This window comes from Gossypium hirsutum, chromosome D05, assembly GCF_007990345.1.
Source record: "Gossypium hirsutum isolate 1008001.06 chromosome D05, Gossypium_hirsutum_v2.1, whole genome shotgun sequence".
NCBI lineage: Eukaryota > Viridiplantae > Streptophyta > Magnoliopsida > Malvales > Malvaceae > Gossypium > Gossypium hirsutum.
The window spans coordinates 17,079,682-17,099,483 of record NC_053441.1 but is presented as its reverse complement, the minus strand read 5'-3'; the positions used below and the strand labels follow the sequence as shown (position 1 = coordinate 17,099,483).

General features: G+C 36.5%; 4 protein-coding genes, 1 non-coding gene and 1 pseudogene across 5 annotated transcripts; 2 read left to right on the top strand and 4 right to left on the bottom strand.

Moving 5' to 3' along the window:
• Nucleotides 1–4,655: 4,655 nt before the first annotated feature.
• On the top strand, nucleotides 4,656–6,224 carry LOC107905476 (lon protease 2). The gene has a single exon (XM_016832136.2). It carries the CDS (start codon nucleotides 5,207–5,209, stop codon nucleotides 6,050–6,052), a length of 846 nt encoding a protein of 281 aa, XP_016687625.1. The 5' UTR covers nucleotides 4,656–5,206; the 3' UTR covers nucleotides 6,053–6,224.
• A 157-nt stretch (nucleotides 6,225–6,381) lies between these two features.
• On the bottom strand, nucleotides 6,382–9,129 carry LOC107902646 (low-temperature-induced cysteine proteinase). The gene is made up of 5 exons (XM_041094058.1): nucleotides 8,452–9,129; nucleotides 7,627–7,862; nucleotides 7,388–7,528; nucleotides 6,866–7,297; nucleotides 6,382–6,672 (listed from the first exon to the last, which is right to left on the bottom strand). The coding sequence occupies exons 1-5, from the start codon at nucleotides 9,038–9,040 to the stop codon at nucleotides 6,601–6,603; spliced, it is 1,470 nt and encodes a 489-aa protein (XP_040949992.1). The 5' UTR covers nucleotides 9,041–9,129; the 3' UTR covers nucleotides 6,382–6,600.
• A 518-nt stretch (nucleotides 9,130–9,647) lies between these two features.
• Nucleotides 9,648–9,728, bottom strand: TRNAL-AAG (transfer RNA leucine (anticodon AAG)). Its single transcript has one exon. It is a non-coding gene; the product is annotated as a tRNA-Leu (tRNA).
• A 1,137-nt stretch (nucleotides 9,729–10,865) lies between these two features.
• On the top strand, nucleotides 10,866–12,070 carry LOC107905478 (dehydration-responsive element-binding protein 2D). The gene has a single exon (XM_016832137.2). It carries the CDS (start codon nucleotides 11,000–11,002, stop codon nucleotides 11,717–11,719), a length of 720 nt encoding a protein of 239 aa, XP_016687626.1. The 5' UTR covers nucleotides 10,866–10,999; the 3' UTR covers nucleotides 11,720–12,070.
• A 481-nt stretch (nucleotides 12,071–12,551) lies between these two features.
• Nucleotides 12,552–15,202, bottom strand: LOC121217781 (purple acid phosphatase-like; annotated as a pseudogene).
• Nucleotides 15,203–16,050: 848 nt separating this feature from the next.
• LOC107905479 (purple acid phosphatase 2-like) lies at nucleotides 16,051–19,239 on the bottom strand. Its single transcript, NM_001399830.1, has 8 exons — nucleotides 18,980–19,239; nucleotides 18,568–18,768; nucleotides 18,365–18,476; nucleotides 18,003–18,232; nucleotides 17,701–17,839; nucleotides 17,168–17,388; nucleotides 16,886–17,007; nucleotides 16,051–16,797 (listed from the first exon to the last, which is right to left on the bottom strand). The coding sequence occupies exons 1-8, from the start codon at nucleotides 19,166–19,168 to the stop codon at nucleotides 16,587–16,589; spliced, it is 1,425 nt and encodes a 474-aa protein (NP_001386759.1). The 5' UTR covers nucleotides 19,169–19,239; the 3' UTR covers nucleotides 16,051–16,586.
• Nucleotides 19,240–19,802: the final 563 nt, after the last annotated feature.

The window sequence follows — 19,802 nt, the reverse complement described above, 5'->3', positions numbered from 1 at the left end:
TAAGCTATGTCTTTTAGCAGTGAAATGACACATTTCAAACATTCTTCTGGTGTGCATGATAATTCCTCCAAAATCCGAGTAGTATTTTCTAAACAAAACTCAGCCCGTTCGGGATCATCATCAATTGCAGCTCTGAATTCTTTTGCCCCATATTTTCTGATTTTATCAACCGGAGCTTTCCCTTTTCTGATAGATTCTGTACCTGTACCCTGTGGAATCTCGAAAACCGGTGGAAAAAGAGGAGCTTGAGCTTGCTGCATTACAGGATTAGTTCTCACATATTGATTAAACTATTCATTCATCATTTGAAAGAAAGCCATTTTAGCCTCTTCACTTTGGTCCCCTGTCTCGGACCTTCTACTACTAGTAGCTTCAACTTCTCTTTGTTCCCTTTCTAGGGCTGGAGCATGACTCCCGGCTTCCTCAGATTGAGCTCGATTAGTAGACATTTACTAAAAAAAACACATTTAAATGGTCAGGAGATATCATACTATCAATAATAATTTAAATGACGTATATAGCTAATCCCGTATTTGCTACATCAGCCCAAGAACCGGCTAAACCGTAGCTCGGATACCAACAAATGTAACACCCCCTACCTATATTCGTCACTGGAATAGGGTATGAGGCATTACCAGAGTTTTTCGAATTAATTTTTCTGTTATTACGAGTTAAATACTATTCTTTTATTGAAACATATTATGACGTCCCTTAGATGGGCCTCCGAAGCCCAAAACATACACTGATATCAAACCAAATCAACCAATCCAATTCAACATATTTTCAAGATAGATTTAGGCATATCCATAAGATAACCTCATCACATACCAAAACCAGGATTTGATAGCCATACCAATGGCTAACTTTACATTCATTTAACATTAACATTAACATTTACTTTATCAACTTATACACGTCATTGATTCCAAAATAAAGTTTCTTAACATACCAAAATGTTGAAGCTGGTAGTGTGATGTGTCTCCGACCGAATCCGACCTCCGAGCTCTTAATACTACAAATCAGGGAAAAAGGAAGCAAGGTAAGCACGTTATGCTTAGTAAGCTCATGTAACAAGAATTATACTTACCTAATATTTTAAATACAATACAATAAATTTTCATACATCCATTCAATTTACCATTTACTTATCACACACAAACTTAACCAAAACATTAATCAAATAGCATCATATGAATTCAATACAAAGATTAATGATTGATGAGCTCATCAATTCCATGTTTTCTATTACCCTTATTATTTCTCATATTTATCCCGTTAAATTTCTCGAAATTTCGATGGATTTTCAAAGGTACAATTTTAGCATACTATTCTGGGTCCGTCAATTCATATTCATGTGCGCACATTTCCATTTCAGAGAGCACACTCCCGCGAACCTCATCCTTACAACAGGATTACCAGTCCAGGCCAAATCCTCTGCAACGACAATTTACTCTAATGAGTTTGGATATGAATTACCAGTCCAGACTAAATTCAGACCCTAATTCAGATTACCCGTCCAGGCTAGATCTTTTTTTTACTGTCAATTTCTTTTTTAAAGATCAATCGAATTTTCCTTTCATTCAATCAGGATTTCTTCCCCTTTTTATCAAATATATCAATGTTTCATAAATTTTCATACAATTAACATTTAAATTATATTCACATCAATAACATACATTTCAAGCATTTAAGAATATAATTCAGGTTACACGAACTTACCTTAATACTTGTTCGTATATAAAAATCTACTAATCCCGAACTTTTTCCTTTCCTAGATCTAGCTTCATATTTGAATTTTCTGGATCTAAATAAATAAACTTAATCATCAATTTAATACATTTCATGTTCATATGTAACATTCTCTATAATTTCAATATTATTTATAGTTCATTCAAAGTTGTCTACTTGAGTCGTAGTCACTAAATTATTTATATCTCAAGCTACAGAATTACAAATTAAAAAAGGTTTGGTGTTTCTGAAACTAGACTCAAATACCTTTCTACCATAAAATTTTCAGAATTTTTGGTTTAGCCAATAAGTACAGTAAAATTTTAAAACTTACCCCTGTTCTGCTGTCTGACAGCTTCGACCTTTCTTTGCCAAAAATTAATTATCTCTTACTAAAAAATTTGGATGATGTTTCCATTTGTTTATATTGAAAATAGACTCATTAATAATTTAAACATGTAAATTTTAACCCCTAATTATTTTTCTCCAATTTTTAATGATTTTCCAAAGTCAGAACAGGGGAACCCGAATTCATTCTGACCTTATCTCACAAAATTTATTATATCTTATGATTTACTATTTCATTACTTACACTGCTTCTTTTATGAAAAACTAGACTCAATAATCTTTAATTTCATATTTTATTCATCCTCTAATTCGATTTCTATAATTTATGGTGATTTTTTAAAGCTAGTCTACTGCTGCTGTCCAAAACTATTTTAGTGTAAGATGCTTATTACCATTTTTCCCCTAAGCTTTTAATGAATGATAATTTCGTCCCTACTTAATTAATCTCTCAATTCAGCTGATTTTTCTCAATTAACACTTTATTCTATCACTTTAAACTACTTTATAACCTTTGGGACTCAGAATTTTAGCACTAGACTTTAATTCCAACTTTTTCACAATTAGGTCCTAAAAATAAATTTATATTGAAATTACCTAATAAAATCATCTCATAAACAAATTAAAGCTTCAATCTCATGCTATTTCATCATAAACTTACAGTACTCAACCATGGTGACTTTCAATTTCATCCATGAAATCAAAAACTAATGAATTTAATAGTAGAACCTAGTTGTAAAAGTATTAAAAAACAAAAATTACAAGAAAAAGGCAAGGATTAACTCACTTGGTGCAAAAATTATGAAATACCAGCTTAAAGAACCCCTCCTATGGCGTTTTGGCTGATGAGAATGAAGAGAAATCACAAGAAATCTAGATATTTCTACATTAGTCTTAATTTACTTAGTTAATTATGCAATATTCCAATTTTACCCTTAAATCATCCATTTTCTTGCTGATTTCATGCCCTTGCCGTCCATCCCAAATAAATTTTGGGTCTAATTGCCTTTTAAATCCTTTCTCATTAGACACTTAAGCTATTTAATCATCCCAGTCACTTTTACACTTTTCCAATTTAGTCATTTTCATTTAATTGACTACCCAAACATTAAAATTTTCTAACAAAATTTTAAACCACATTACTATCATTTCATAAATATTTATAAAAATATTTCTGACTCAGTTTTACGATATCGAGGTCTCGATACCTTGTTTTTACCCAATTTCTTCAATAATTTCTTTTTCTAACTAACCACTAAATCGATAATTTTTTTCTATCGATATTTTCATACGATTTTCCTATCATATCAATATTCATGCAAAAATATTAAAATAAATTTATCTTTAATTCAGATTTGTGGTTACGAAACCACTGTTCCGATAATCTTGAATTTAGGCCATTACAGGTATATCAAGAAACTTTATTTTGGAATCAATGGCGTGTATAAGTTGATAAAGTAAATGTTAATGTGGAATGAATGTAAAGTTAGCCATTGGTAGGGCTATCAAATCCTAGTTTTGGTATGTGACGAGGTTATGTTATGGATATGCGTAAATCTATCTTGAAAATATGTTGAATTTGATTGATTGATTTGGTTTGATATCGGTGTATGTTTTGGGCTTCGAAGGCCCATCTAAGGGACGTCATAATATGTTTCAATAAAAGAATAATATTTAACTCGTAATAACGGAAAAATTAATTCGAAAAACTCCGGTAATGCCTCATACCCTATTCCGGCAACGAATATAGGTAGGGGTGTTACACCCAAGCCCATTTTAAATCCGCTCATATTATTTTTTTAAAAATATTTATTTTATTTTTATATTTAATATTTTTTATTTATTGAAAATTTTTATAGTCATTTTAAAATTATTTTAATGTTTATGTTAGAGCAGTATTATATATTTAGTATATGTTTAATTTTTTTAATGTGTTTTAAATTACATAATATATAAAAATAACATAATATAAAATATTATAAACTTAAAAATGGATCGAGTTGGGTCGGGTCAAGCTTGCCAGGCTTTGGCCTTGAATGTTCAAGCCCGACTCATATTTTAAACAGTCTTAATTTTTTTGTTATTTTTTGGGCCTAATATTTTTATCCAAATCCTTCTAAATTTTAAACACGCCTTAAAATTTGAACGGATAGCCCGACCCATGAACAAGTCTAGATAAAACCCAACCAAATTATCTAACAGCCATCAGCAGCGGCACCTTCCCTGTCTTGCTCAATCAATGCTGCCACCACAGTAGGTGGGTTTTGGAAGAAGCGCAGCGCAACTTGTCTGTCCCTCGCTAGCTTTTTCATAACATCTTCGGCCATATTTGCTTTACGAGGAACGTGCCATTGTATACAATGATATATTATTAGATTATAATAAATTCATATTGTGGGTATAACTTGAAAGTAATTATTAAACAGATTTATAAGGTTGAAATAATTATTTAACACAATGCTAAAAGGGTAAGGTTGAATGATGAAAGGTCATGTAATTTTGGGCTTCAACTCTTTTTCTTTAATTCCTGTAGCTTTTAGATTTTATATATATAATATAAAAAAGTAAAAATCTGTTGACATTAATAAATTTTCATTAGTTTCAGGAAATTTGGAAACAAATAAAATCACGACACATGTCGTCAAAAACAGTTAAAATTCTTAGTCATTATCCCAAATTTTGTATCAATGATAAATCCAAGTCTTGAGAAAGATATTATTTTCCCCTTGCATTTGTGATGAAATGATGAAGCAGTAGGCAGCAGCACCACAATTGTCCAATGCAAAAATTTACGTCCAAAAGTTGAAGAAATGGGCCACAAAAATCCAGATAACTAAACTCCCACGTGGGATTCTCCAATCCACATTTTCAGCCCCGAATTCCCTCTACCCCACAATTTTATCCACTCCTTCATGGCACATATACCACTGGTTTTTTTCTTCCCTAGCTTAAGCTTTTCCAGAATACATTTCAACATATCAAATGCCTTCTAAAAACAAATATCGGAGCTACTTGTAAGCAAGTATTTTCCTTCTCTTCAACAATGGGGAACTCAAACTAGTACTCTCAGTTTTAGTTTCTTCTTATTCTTTTCGTTTACGCAAAACTTCAAACAGCTTCTGGTCTTACCTCAATGGCTCTCCCTCAGCTAATCCCTTCTCACTCTTCTTCTTCACTCACTCACCAGCCTTCCATAAACCCTAACGCAGCCAATCCATACCCCATGTTGAAGTCCTTTTTGAAGCCATCTTCTCTCTCTCAATCTCGCAGGTTTCACAGGCTCAGCTCTCTTCGAGCTTCGGCCTCTTCCTTCCCCGATAATCACCAAACCGATCCTTCTAAACCAGACGACGTCGTAGAGCTCCCTATATTTCCTCTCCCCTTGGTTCTCTTCCCCGGCGCTATCCTCCCTCTCCAGATTTTCGAGTTCCGTTACCGCATTATGATGCACACGCTCCTCCACACCGACCTCCGCTTTGGCGTCATTTACTCCGACTCCGTCACTGGCACCACCGATGTCGGCTGCGTCGGTGAGATCGTCAAACATGAGCGTCTCGTCGACGACCGCTTCTTCCTCATATGTAAAGGCCAGGAACGGTTCCGTATCACCAACGTCGTCCGTACGAAGCCTTATCTTGTCGCAGAAGTCAATTGGCTCGAAGACCGACCCTCCGGGGACGAAGATTTGGAAGGATTGGCCAGCGAAGTGGAGACTTACATGAAAGACGTGATTCGGTTATCGAATCGTCTTAACGGGAAACCGGAAAAGGAAACGCTGGATTTGAGGAGGAATCTGTTTCCGACCCCGTTTTCCTTCTTCGTGGGGAGCACATTCGAAGGGGCGCCGAGAGAGCAACAGGCTTTACTGGAGTTGGAAGACACTGCCACCAGGTTAAAAAGAGAGAAGGAAACTTTAAGGAACACCCTTAATTACTTGTCGGCCGCCTCGGCCGTGAAAGACGTGTTTCCCTCTTCGTGATGAGGACTTTAATCAAGCGAAAAATTTCAGTGAATATATAGATATTTTGATGCGTAATTCGTTATACACGAACTGTAAATTACGGATATGGAATCTCTGCTTGTTTTTTCAATTAGCTATTGCTCCTTGTTAGCCACTTGAATGAATTATTGATATTAACATGGTTGAAGCATGCAGTTAGACTTTATCGCTGCAATTTCAGTCTTATTTCAATGAAACGTATAAACCAACACCAATTGAACCGTGCAGTTGCAGCAACACCAACTAGTTAAGCAAGGTAGCCGGCATTGCCAGACCAATTATCTTCAATGTATTGATTCCTTTTAAAATAAAAATAAAAAGCTCCCCTTCTTTTTCACGTAAAATTGCGCCTTTACATCCATAGAATAAACAGACTATTATATCTACCGTCGGCGCCTACATCCATCGGTTAAAAGTGGATATTCTACTTAGAAATTTCCAGCGTTATGAAAAGGAAAATCCAATGAAAAATGTGTTACTAATACAACTCCGAATATATTCTATAGAATCCAATTGTCAACAAAGGATCACCACCTGCTGATCTTCCTAAAAGCGAGATTCGTATCAGATGATTCCATTATTGTGGCATTTCCAACACGCTGCAAGCATAAAAATGCCCGTTAGTATGGAATAATCAAACACGCGCACACACACACACACACAAAAAAAAAAACACCCCTCTGCAACCATAAAAGAGCCCTTCAAGTATCATTTTGACATTACAAATCAAATGACTTTTTTTCAAACCATGCTTCAATTACTTGAGATAGAAATGAAAAACTTGTTACCAACCTTGAGACATTGATTGTTCTTTGTATCACAGATTGGATAATTATGAGGGCAGCAATGGCGATTGTCTTTGCAACACACGGCTGAATCCAACCCGCAACACTTCCACAAAAAGCATATTCCGAATATGCGATGCGTACAACAACAGGTTTCCCCAGCCGAACAGTAAGTGAAGAAATCACACTTAGTTGGCCCCGGAGGAGGTGAAGGAGGTGGATTTGGGCTAGTCTTTATCGGATAGGAAGCCAACATGTTAATGCCACAAATCCCTTCAGATTTGCCAGTGTTACGTATCATATGAATATAGCCATTCATTCCCCACCTCGTACCCCATGAGTTCTTCACAATCCAATAATCCACTCCATTTTCTGAACCATAACCTACTATCAGCACCGCATGATCCAAGGAAGTTGAGCATGGACCAGTGAATATCCCCTGTCACATAAATAATCACTAATCATAACTATAACAGATCAACAAAAGTATATTTTGAAAACTATCAGAAGTTAAAAACTTAAAACCAACCTTGGAGTACAATTGAAATGCTCTCTCGCTCCCACATATACCTACACTCACAGGTTGAGTTGCCACCGCTTGCAACAGTTTCTTCTCATTATTCATAGGCACATCAGTGTAATCATCAATTGTTACCACATGTCGTTTCAGCTGTAACAAATTACCACATATATCAAAACTGAGGTTATTGAACAAACACGAAACTTTTTGACAAGAGTAAAAGATTTAAGGAATTGAAAAACCATTACTTTTTCTTTGTTGCAAGTATGTTCCCGACCTTGATAAGGATAGTCTTCTTCAGTGTCTATTCCGTGGTTATTGATGACAAACTGAAATGCATAATCCATCAACCCACCCTCACAGCCAGTATTGTAAGTTTTGTCACAATCAACCAATTCTTGTTCAGAGAGGCTGATAAGAGATCCAGTGACAATTTTATTTACACCTTCTATAGCTCCGGTTGCCGAGAATGACCAACAAGCACCTAAACAAGAACAATAATAAGATTTGTTTCCATCTAAATTACATTAAAAACAAGTTTAAGCCACAACTTGTGACTTAAAAGATTGCTCTGTAACATTGCCATGTATGACTTATGATGTTGGAATAAACCTATTCATAATCATAATACATATCTGAACCAAACTCTAAGAACCATAAAACAGAAGAGTGAAAACAGGAAACAAAAGGAAGAGAAATCAAATGAGTGGTTTCTTTTCAATTGCACATAACATAATCAATTCAAATTAAGCAGGAAGAGTAAATGAGATATATTTACATAAACTTGAGAGAATTTTTCGCATTACAATGGATGTATTAAAATTAATCCAATAAAATCTAAGTATTTAAAAGGGAAACTGCAAAAGTCTAGAAAGAACTAAGAATCATTCAAAACCAGAGGGATCATCGCTTATCTAAGTTCCCAAATAATCATACAGCAGTCTATTAAGACAAATGGAATGTTCAATTTTCTGGTAATTATAACATAGGCCAAATAAGCTATGTGATCTAGATGAAGCTTAAATCAGTGCTTGTTAATCACCCAAAAAAGGAAAATAAAAAATTGAGCATACCACAACTCCCTTGATCTTTGACCTGAGTCACGGCGCCTTTCTCCCTCCAATCCAATGAAGCCGGGATGTCCCGAACAAGGCGCGGCTCTCGAAGGGTGGAGCGCCTAAACTGAATGGCAGCACCGGAGAGACCCAAGCGGGAGGCCTTGAACTCGTGGTGAGTGAGATCAGCAAAGGCATTGAGAGCCAAAGAATAAGAAGAATTGGTCATAGCATTGTGTTGAGTAACAAAGGCATAGTTGTCTTCAAAGACTTTAAGCCTGTAAGATTTTTCTTCCTCGGATGAGTAACTTTTTCCATGTTGATGGCACCAAGTTTCAAATATCTTGGAGATATGGGAGGGAGAAGCAGCAGCAGAAGAAAGGTCAAAGAAAAGAAGAAAAGATAGCAGAAAGGAAGCCAAAAGAGGTTCCATTATTTTTTTGTTTGAGAAAAAGAAGGGGGGTGATCTGGGTCTTTTAAATGGTCTATATCCTTTTAGCTGACTGAAGTTGCCTAGAAATATGGGCAACCAAAGAGAAATTGAAAACATGGCTTTCTTACAATGGGTAAGTAAATTGTCCGAAACGATCACACCCTCCTTTATCATCTTCGCCTTGTCGGAAAAAAAAAAGTAAAATCGGATGACTAGGTTAAAAATGAATTCCCAAAGCTTCGGGCTTGTGTTTTGTCGGTTTCTTCTTGGTTTTTTCCTTTAATTTCAACTACGTCGTGTATTTATTGGTCCAAATTGAAACAAGTGACGGGCTATAGAGTAAGCTGCGTAAGACCAATCTTTGCCTGAAATCTGAATCAGGTATTAAGCTCCTTAAAGCCCGTTCCTAAGTTTTGATGGTACCAAATTGAAAAATGATATATTAAAAATTAACAGCAAATTCTCATTTTGCTTTTGAGAAAAATAAGGATTTACACTTTGAACTTTTTTTGGATGTAGCCTTCATTTTGGGTGCATCTGGATGTTCATGCCCTTATTGAAGTGTGCATCTTCTCGTGAAGCAGCGTTTAAATCAATTATATTTAGTAGTAATGTTTTCTTAGTACTTAGCATAACTAATATATTTTTCGGGGATGATTGGGTTGGGTGTTATAAAATTCCTAATCATTCTTCGATTTAGCCCAGTTGCTTGTTTGCTAAAACTCATGGCCCTGCAAACCAGTAAGCTTTGAACAAAAGCTGAAAAATAAGAAAAAATTTATGTTGAGAGTGGGATTTGAACCCACGCCCTTTCGGACCAGAACCTTAATCTGGCGCCTTAGACCAACTCGGCCATCTCAACATATTGAACAATTGCTTCCATTTTTATTTAATATAATTACTAATTTTGTTCTTTGGCTTCAAATGGAAGTCCGCCCGCGAAGTTGGTCTTGGTGGGCTGCTTTTGCATGCAATAACTCTATGAAAAAATGGATAGAAAGTGCAATTCTTCATTAATCGCGTCAAGGAAGATGCTAGACTTCTTAGTTCTTACCATATGTGACTGGAATGCTCCACTTTTAGCTTGCTTTACTTGGAAAGATTGTATTGATAGCAACGCTGGCTTTTGCATTTTTCTCATTTCCCATATTTTGAAAAATACTTTCCTTTTTTCTGAAAAAGAAAATTGGTTTTTGAAAGCGTAAATTATTATCTAATAAAATATTTACTTAAATTTATAAAAAAAATGTTTTTAATATTGAATATATATTCTAAATAGTACAATAGAGTTTTAGATAAGTTAAACCAATTTAGAAGTATTTTCATAATAAGAGTGAAACGTAAATTGAGTTTGAACGACGACTAAAAAAGTGAAAGAGAGATAGTAACCCGGGAATTTCTGACAAAAGAGTAACAAGACACGAGAAAGGAGCAGGGCTTTCTAGTCTAGATACAAGATGAAATAGGATGAAGACAACCGAGTTGTAACCCTGAGTTCATATTCATATTCCGACTCGGGAATGATTCAGTGTACGAAGGGATCTTTGTGGGAAAAAGTTATGGTAGCATGGGCCCCACTTGATTGATGCATGAATGCATTGCAAAGCCATTGTTGAACCTGGTTTCACAGTTCACACTGACTGCCAAAGCCCCCACCACTTCAATGTACCTGGGAGCCCCCACGTATCAAATCCCCCTTTCTAGTTTGTCATTTGTCATGTGTTCCTCTTCGGAACCCTCCCCCATGTTCTTATCTTCAACCGATCACCCAAACACGCCGTTCTCCATTTCCCTACATTGACCATTATCCATCCCCCCTTTTTTTGTTTTTTTTATTCTCCTTCCTCTTTGCCACCTGAGCTTGTGTACAGACAAGAGTCTAGGCCAAGTGTGTCTAGGAGAAATGACAGTGAGCTTTGCTGTCGACACGAGCAAACAGGGTCTCCATGCCAAGTTTCATCCCAAATCCATCTTAAGACACGTTTCGGTCAAGCTTAATTACACCCGTTGGAGCTCTTATCTCCCTTTACTGTCATATAAATACCATCATTCACCCTCCCTTTCAGACAATGTGCTTATCAAATCACTTTCCTCATTTTTATTTTGCTTCCCCTTTGGTTCTCTCTTGGAATAATGTCAACATCAGTGATGGGTGGGTTTGGAGAGCGAAAACAAATAAGGAGGCCTGCTCAAGCTAGCTCGAGAAAAGGGTGCATGAGAGGCAAGGGAGGTCCAGAGAATGCTATCTGCACTTACAAAGGTGTCAGGCAGAGAACTTGGGGCAAATGGGTGGCTGAAATTCGTGAACCCAACCGTGGTGCTCGTCTTTGGCTTGGAACTTTTGACACCTCTCATGAAGCTGCAATGGCTTATGATGCTGCCGCTCGCAAACTCTACGGCTCTGAAGCCAAGCTCAACTTACCAGAGTTATGTGTCGGCCCTCGGTATCCACCACCTTCAACCAATACTCAGGCTGCTGCAATGGGGAACCAACCTCAAAACCTGAATAATTCAGGTACGTGTTCATCAAATAGCCCAATAATTATCAGGACCAATGATGTACAACCTGTGTACAACAATGACTCGGTCATATCTTTCGATTCTTTCCCCAACGAGAACATTGATTCTCAAGGGAACCCGGCGGAGAACAATGCAAAATTTGGACAAAATGAAGATGGAATTGATGGGTTTTGGGAAAATATGTGTGTGAACTTGCCCGTCTTAGATGAATCGATTTGGGCTGAAGCTGCTATCTCATTAGATTTTCCAGTGATGGATGATCCTGGCAGTTTCGCAAGCAGCCTTGTGGATGTAACTGGCTGGGACGCCTTGCAAACCCCCTGGTGCATGTAAACCAAAGCTAGATGTTACCTTACGTGGAAATCTGAAACTATACATACTTAGGGATAGGGTGCATATATAAGTGTGTATATAGATATTATAAATGTTGTGTCCTTACCGTCTACACTCTACAGTCTATACTCATACAGTAATAGCCATGAATACATCATGGGTTTTTCTGGGTTTGTCCTGGCTTAAGGGGTTTGTTTTGTTTTTTGTTTTTTTTTACGTTTTTGTTCTGTAAGTGTATATATATATATATAAGTCACGTGCTGTTCTAGCCGGCTTCTGTGTCGAAGCGTATAACGTTTGTATAAAATCAACATGTGCAATATATGTCTTGTCATAGAATAATTTCTAAGACTACTTAGTGGAAAATATATAGAAAAAAAATGTCACATTATTATTGTCCACCATTAGTAGTAAGTACTTCTTCTATATCATTGCTTGATTTCGGTCATCAATGGAAGGGCCAAACTTAATCAACTCAAGTTTGTATAAATCAGCGTTCGTCATCCTTAAGTACTATTTGCAGATGTTGAAGAATTCACTACGTTTTCAATAAAAATTAAGGTGAAAAAGAAAAAACCAAGAATCCATGGTTGGTAAGAAACGTCTGCGACTGCGCACTTTAATATTGATGAAACCTTTGTTGTCTTCCATTTTCTCTTGTCAGCAAGCGCAGTTTTTTTCATGCACATAACATCCGTTTTTATTTTTCCTGGTATACGTGCAAAGAAAAGATATTTCTTAATTTGGTTTTTTATGTTTTTCCAACAAAATGACAAATTTAAATTGTGTTCACACACTTGTTTTCTGCTGACAATTTATGTTCACACTGATCTTAAAATCCAAGATATATTTTTCTTTCATGACGGACAGAGGCACGTTACAGTTTAACTACTACTATATTGTAAGAACTAGTTTGGATGAATGATTTATTAGTATTGAGCTACAAAGGATTTCCCTAAGGGATTCCAGTAACTGTTGTGAAACCAGAAAGAATCAGCTTCGACAGCATATCCATCTTGATTTCGGTGCCAACTGAAATAGGCATGTGTCCTGTTCTTGATATCGAATATACCATGACCAAAACTAGCCTCCCTATAGGCTGAGAAGCTGGGCTGTGGTTCCACCATGCTGCTTAATCCAGACACAGAATGCTCAGTCAATATCATAGTAGGATCATATAATAAAAGCATTAATATCTACAAATTAATAAGCATTAATATTTACCCTATAGCGGGTCCATCATGATTTCCTCCATCTCCAATGGTAATGTAGACTGGTGCAGACTGGTGCAGACTGGTCATCAACAGGAGTACACATTCCATTCACAATATTATATGCAATATTTGATATACGCTTCTGCAACCCGAAACAATGGGAGTCAAATGGAAGCATTGAGGTACTAAGCTAAGCACAAAACAGAGCTTGGAAGGGGAAAAAACCGCCTTGGATTAAAAAATGGATGGTACTAACGGATCGCTCATAGGCATGAACATGGCCTGAAAATACAACATCCACTTTGTACTTGACAAACCATGACTCACACCACTCTCATGGTTTCTCCTTCCATGAAATGATGCCAGTTACTAGTATAAATTGGGCAGTGCATAAGAACAATCAACCATGGGGTCGTGCTTCTATCCACTTTAGGTAGCTCATCTCTTAGCCATTTGTATTGAGGAGTGGATTTTCCTGTCGATATCAAAATTGGAAATCAGCTGTACAAGAAACAAAAATGTCTGTAACCATTGTTGTCTTCCATATATACTTACCGTATGCTGAATAAGACGATAAAACAATTAGGTAAGCTGAGCCTCTCTTGATCGAATACCATAATGGAGATGTACTATGCGATGATGCATATGGGACATAATAACGGTGCATATATGGCTTAAAGGGTGTAGTTTCTTCCTGCAACATAACGACGTTTTAGGACATTCTGCTCGTGTGCATAGGCAACAGAACAGGGAAGCAGATTACAGTCAAATGGTTGTGGAATCGGTAAAAGGTAATAGATGGAAGAAGAATAATATGCAGTTCCAGTAAGTGCAAGAAGAGTTAAACGACATACAAGTTGAGGAGCAAAATCAAGTTCATGATTCCCTGCAGTCCAAATCCAAGGCTGATAAGCAGCATTCCTCTCTAGGAATCTTCCCCATGTATCCCACCGAGTATTATCATGGAACGGATAGTCATTTGAGTATGAGAGGTCCCCTAAAAACAAGACTGTTTTCCCTTTCTTTGGATTTGATTCATAATGTGTGAGTGTAACATTTGAATCATGTGTTTGACCAAGATCCCCTGTTCCAAAGTGCTCAATTAGGATTCAGATCAAAATAATCCATGCAATACTCTGTAATCAATTTATGAGAGTATAATCAGACAAATCAGAGGCGACAAAGACCAAAAGTTAATAAGACGGTGACATAGATGTTACCTATCAGACCAAAAGTGTAAGGAACAGCAGGGCCAGTTCTTGGAGGAGTCTTAAACCAGAATCGTCTGATAGTATATCCTATTCCTATCTCATACATGTATTTGGTGTTATACTGCAGAATGTGAAATGAAGCTCTAATTATACCCAGATATTTCTCTTAAACTTGGCTTATGGTCATATTAACTAATAAATAAACTAAATTAAGCTTCTTAAGATGAAAAACCTGACTAAAAAGAGAAAAAGAATACCTCCAGGTTCTTGATGGCGCAGTGATGGATGTACCCTGAAGTGTAATTGAAGAACTTATAGCTGACAAAAATCCCCTCGGCACGATTCTTATGCTTACTATTTTCAGACCAGTAGAGAACTGTGTCAGAGCCAGGTTCATCAGGAGTTATCCAAGAGATGATCACTCCCCTCCCATCAGTATCCCTTGTGTTATATGGACCTATCATGATTCAGAAAACCAGCTATCTAAGGTTTAAAACAACCCATTAAAATATTGGAAGAAGTTTAGTAAGAGAAATAAGCGTTACCTGTTGAGGTGCGTTATAACCAGGAGGAACTTGGAAAACATCACTGTCAAGGGGCATATCTGGAGAATACTCTTTCCTTAGAAAGTTACCAGTTATTCCTCCATTGCACAACTCAGATGCACTCAATACCAAACAGAGGAGACAAATGGCACAAGGGTCAAAGACTTTCAGCAAGGCCATCTTTGTAGAATCTCTTCAACACACCTACTGAAACTGACTCTTGGTTTCTAGTTCATGTATATTTTGACTGTTTGGTAAAATTCCCTTCACTAGTGTCTATTTTTAGAATATGCTTTCAATAGAATGAATAACTTCTATAAGAATACAATACATAAAACTGAGGAAATTGTAAAATGGATCTGCCACACCTCAAAAAAGTAAGAATTAAATAATATTCTTATCTTCTTTATTATTCTCGGAGGTTTGGGTTATGAGATAAAAATTTAACCATGATTAAAGAGTTGTCTAAGTGGTTTCATGATATGAACCACAGTCGACTGCCGCTAATTAGAGGAAGGTCTGCTCATTAAACCTTATGCCCACCCATTTTTATATTCAGACATGAGTGAGTTTATTAATTTAATACCAAAATATGATCTGATTATTCTTTAAAAAATGATAAAATGGTAGTGATAAGCCGAAAGTAACCAATGGAATAACTGATGGAGGGTTGAACTACAACCTCCTGCAGTTATGTGCAGACAATCATTGAACACATATGTCTGCAATATTTCAATCTAGTTGCTTTCTGTATTTGTCCCCTCGCTTTTTTCCTTTTAAATCTTTAATTTCATTTAAATATGTTAAACTTTAGCTTTGATCTACATAACTTTATGGTCAAATTCTGCTATTAAACCCTATACTTTGTGTAAATTGTAAATTTAGTACCTCTCCTTTAATTTGATCAATTTTAGTCCTTGTACTTTTTGATTTTTAAAATTTTAGTCCTAACCAATAGTAACAGTAAACTTTGTTTGGTTAAATTATGTTATTAGTCTTGTATTATGTGTAAAGTTATAGATTTAGTTCATGTTTACTAATTGGATCATTCTTAGTAGCTTTACTTTTTTTAATTTCAAAATTTTAATCTTGATACAAACGATAATGGTTAAATCTATTAACTACTTTTTTTTATAAGTAATATGTGAAATAACAAACAGACATAACATTATGCATGTAATATATGTTTGACACATTAAATTTTAAAAATAAACCGAACAGAGAAACAAAAAGGACAAAAATAGATGAACGGATAGTTTCTGTTCTATTTTGACAGGAACAAAGCATCAATTATGACAAGATTAAGTACCATAATCTAACTAACATATAAAAGCACCAATGTCAAATCTATAAATAGTGAATTATAAATAATTGTTTTTTTTATTTTATTATTCAAACTGTCGTTAATCAATAACAAATTATTAATATGATACATTAACTAATTAAACGACAAGTGACATTTTTTTTTTACTTTTAACTAAAAGTTGGAGATTAAAAAAACTCGGCTAACATATAATTTCCCTAATGAGTCTAAAGAAAAGCAATCATGGGACCCTCCCTCACTTCATTAATAGAGATCTCCCTCACATTTCCAAACCCACATGCATTATCTTTATAATAAAACTTTACCCCCCGCCCCCAATAGTATAGAGATTCTACAATGTTTTGGCTGTTTCCAGAGTTTTTACAAAGATCGAGTCTAGTATAGAATTCCTGGGGCTCCATTTTCCATGTCGCAAGGCAACCACCACGTGCTTGGTTAATGGTTATTCCAGTTTTAGCCATTTATTCCCAATACCTTACATTTACTGGAAGTAAAACTTGTAAGTTTTGCAATGAATAAAAACACCTTGACAGATATAATTGGGCTGTCTAGCTAAAGTGACACAATGTAAAATCATATGGTGGCAGTGGCTACAGATAATTCTTCTGAATCTGAAACGCTCCAATATCTATTGTTCAACCATAGGGAATCCGCTTCCACAGCATAACCGTCTTGATTTCGATGCCAACCAAAGTAAGCATGAGTCCTGTTCTTAATTTCCAGTATTCCATGACCAAAACTGGCTTCACGATACGCCGAGTAGTTCGGCTGTGGCTCTGTCATCCTGTTCAATAACACCAACACTGATAAATGATCACAACAGAGAGAATTTTGATTCAAGGAGAGATGGATCTTAAAACGAGATTGCTTACTCTGTCACCAATCCTTCCAGATTTCCTCCATCTCCAATGGTCAAGTACACCGGAGCAGATGGATCCTTTATGGGAGTGCACAATCCATTAACAATGTTATACGCAATATTCGATATGCGTTCCTGCAGTCAGTGTTACACAAATTATCATATCAAAGCGATGTGAGTATCAAATTAGGGAGAAACATACTGCATTGTAAGGCCAAAGGACCATTATGTAACTGCAATAACTCGCAAAGTTATTTTTCCAAGAAAAATTCTAGAACAGAGGATGTGAACTTACGGATCTCTCATATGCATGGACGTGTCCAGCGAATACAACATCAACCTTGTACTCCACAAACCATGGCTCAAACATTACTCTCATGGACTCCCCTTCCATATAATGATGTACATAACTGTTGTAAAAAGGAGAATGCATAAGAACAATGAGCCATGGTGTTTCTGTCCGGTTCACTTTTGGAAGCTCCCTTTCAAGCCATTTGTACTGAGGTGTGGATGTCCCTGCAATAGGCATTTTCAGTAGATAATTGATATATTTCCAGATATCTTCATCAGCTACATGCATACAAACAGTTCAAACTTAAAAGGCAGCTAACTACAACTTCTTGGTTCTTTTACATGAGGCAGAAAACAATGAACCAAGTTTTCCTCATGAAGCTTTTTTTTCCACTAATGTAATAAGATGAATCACCCTAAGTTCTAGTGAAAAGTCCACTAAAATGGAATCCCATATGCTCATCATTTAATTATGTGTTATAGACTGCTATTGCCTGTTTGACAACACACAAATAAGTTAAATAGTAAAATTAATACCATAAGCTGAGTAGGAAGACAAGACAATGATATATGTTGAAGCTCTCTTGATGGAGTACCAAAGAGGAGATGTACTCCCTGATGCTGTATAGGGTACATGATAACGGTGTGTGTAGGGCTTGAAAGGTATAGCTTCCCTCTGAAACAAAACCGCAATTGCTTAATTAATACGCTTATGCTAATTACGGTTCTGATATAAGGCAAGCATTAATTGAAAGTTAAAAGGAAAAAAAATTTAGTTAACTAGTTTAATGCATCGACTCATAAGAAAATGACAAGGGAGAAAGCAGGAAGTTGCCTACTATTGCGGGAACAACATCAATTTCGTGATTTCCAGCAGTCCATATCCAAGGTTGATATGCCGCATTTCGCTCAATAAACCGTCCCCATGTATCCCATCTTGCGTTGTCATGAAATGGATAGGCATCCGCATAGGAGAGGTCTCCCAGGAACAATAGTGTCTGTCCTTTTGCAGGGTTTAACTCATAGTGGGTGAGCGTGCTGTTTGAATCATGAGTTTGCCCGAGATCACCTACTCAAATGCTCAACGTTGTAAGACCAGGATACACATGGAGCATCCCACATGATAAATTTTGAAATGTAAAAATCACATCAACAAGTTACTTTATGGCTTAAATCCTCCGTACAAAGTCATTAACAATACCTATGAGACCAAAAGTGTATGGTACGTCAGGGCCAATTGCAGGGGGAGTTACAAACCAGAATCGTCTCGATGAATTCCCGATCCCAACCTCATAGTAATACTTGGTATCAAACTACAAACCTAACTGAAATTAGGCCGACCAGAAGCAGAATCTATTATATTTTCATGTCATAGATTTCAAACAAAGCAGAGGAAGTACAAACCTCCAAATCCCTGATGGTGCAATGGTGAATGAAACCAGAAGTGTAATTGAAGTACTTGTAAGTAAGAACAATGCCTTGTGCACTGTTTTTGAGTTCACTGTTTTCAGCCCAGTAAAAGACTGAATTTGAACCAGGTTCATCCGGAGTTACCCAAGAGACGATCACAGCATTCCCCAGATGGTCCCCTTGTGTTATATGAACCTTCAGTTGTATCATCAAACAATATTAACCCAACTAAATCAATTGGAAGAAAGGCTTCACAGTTTTGAAATAGATTCCTAAAACTGATTATTTAGAAACGGAAAAAGGTTCTTCAAGAAACTTCAGCTGCCTATCACAAATTAACCATTTAACAAGCAGAAAATTTATATGAACAGGAAATAGATAAAAAAAGAAAAAAGAGAAAACATACCTGTTGGGGAGCATTGTAGCCGGGAGGCACCCGGAACACATCGCTGTCCAGTGGCATATCACGAGACAAGTCACTATTCCTTACGAAACTGCTGGTTCTTCCTCCATTGCAAACCTCAGCTATACTAGAAATAAAGCTAATCGCAAAAACCAACTGAAAACTAAAACAGTTCCACCTCGCAGCAACCATCTTTAAATCCCAAACCAGTGTGTCACCAGCAACTCCAAAAGCACTCGCGGTGGAAACTAGAAGGATCTCCCACAATTATATTAAGAAGAAAATGGCGAAGGGAATATTCAGAGGTTGATGCCTTTTAAATAGTACTTGTCATTTATTTTCCCATGGACCGCCTTTCAAGCGTATAACAATTGCACAGCTTTTGTTTTTTATAACTCGAAAGACTGACCGACAGTTGATATGTTTTTTCTTTGTTTCTAAGACCGGTAGTTGATTTGTGAATAGTTTCTTACAAGATATAAATGGTTACAACGCTTGCAGAGATGACACAGCTTGTTTTGCCTCCACTTCTTCGGTCAGTTTTGTAATTAAAAAAAAGGTTTGGTTTGGTAGGCGGAGCCATCCAATTAAAATCCTTCAAAAAGGAATATCCATTCCTTGGGTCCGAATATATTGATCATTGCGTTAGAATTTGAAACGAACATACCACAAAATCTATCACAATGAACCCATATAGAGCCCAATTTCAGTTGGGAGCATATGCAAGACGCTCGAGCCTAGTCAGGATGGTGGCCTGATTCCCATGGTTAAGAACCCAGATTAGGCCTAGAGCCTAAATTAGTTGGCCCGTATTGGATCTGCTAGT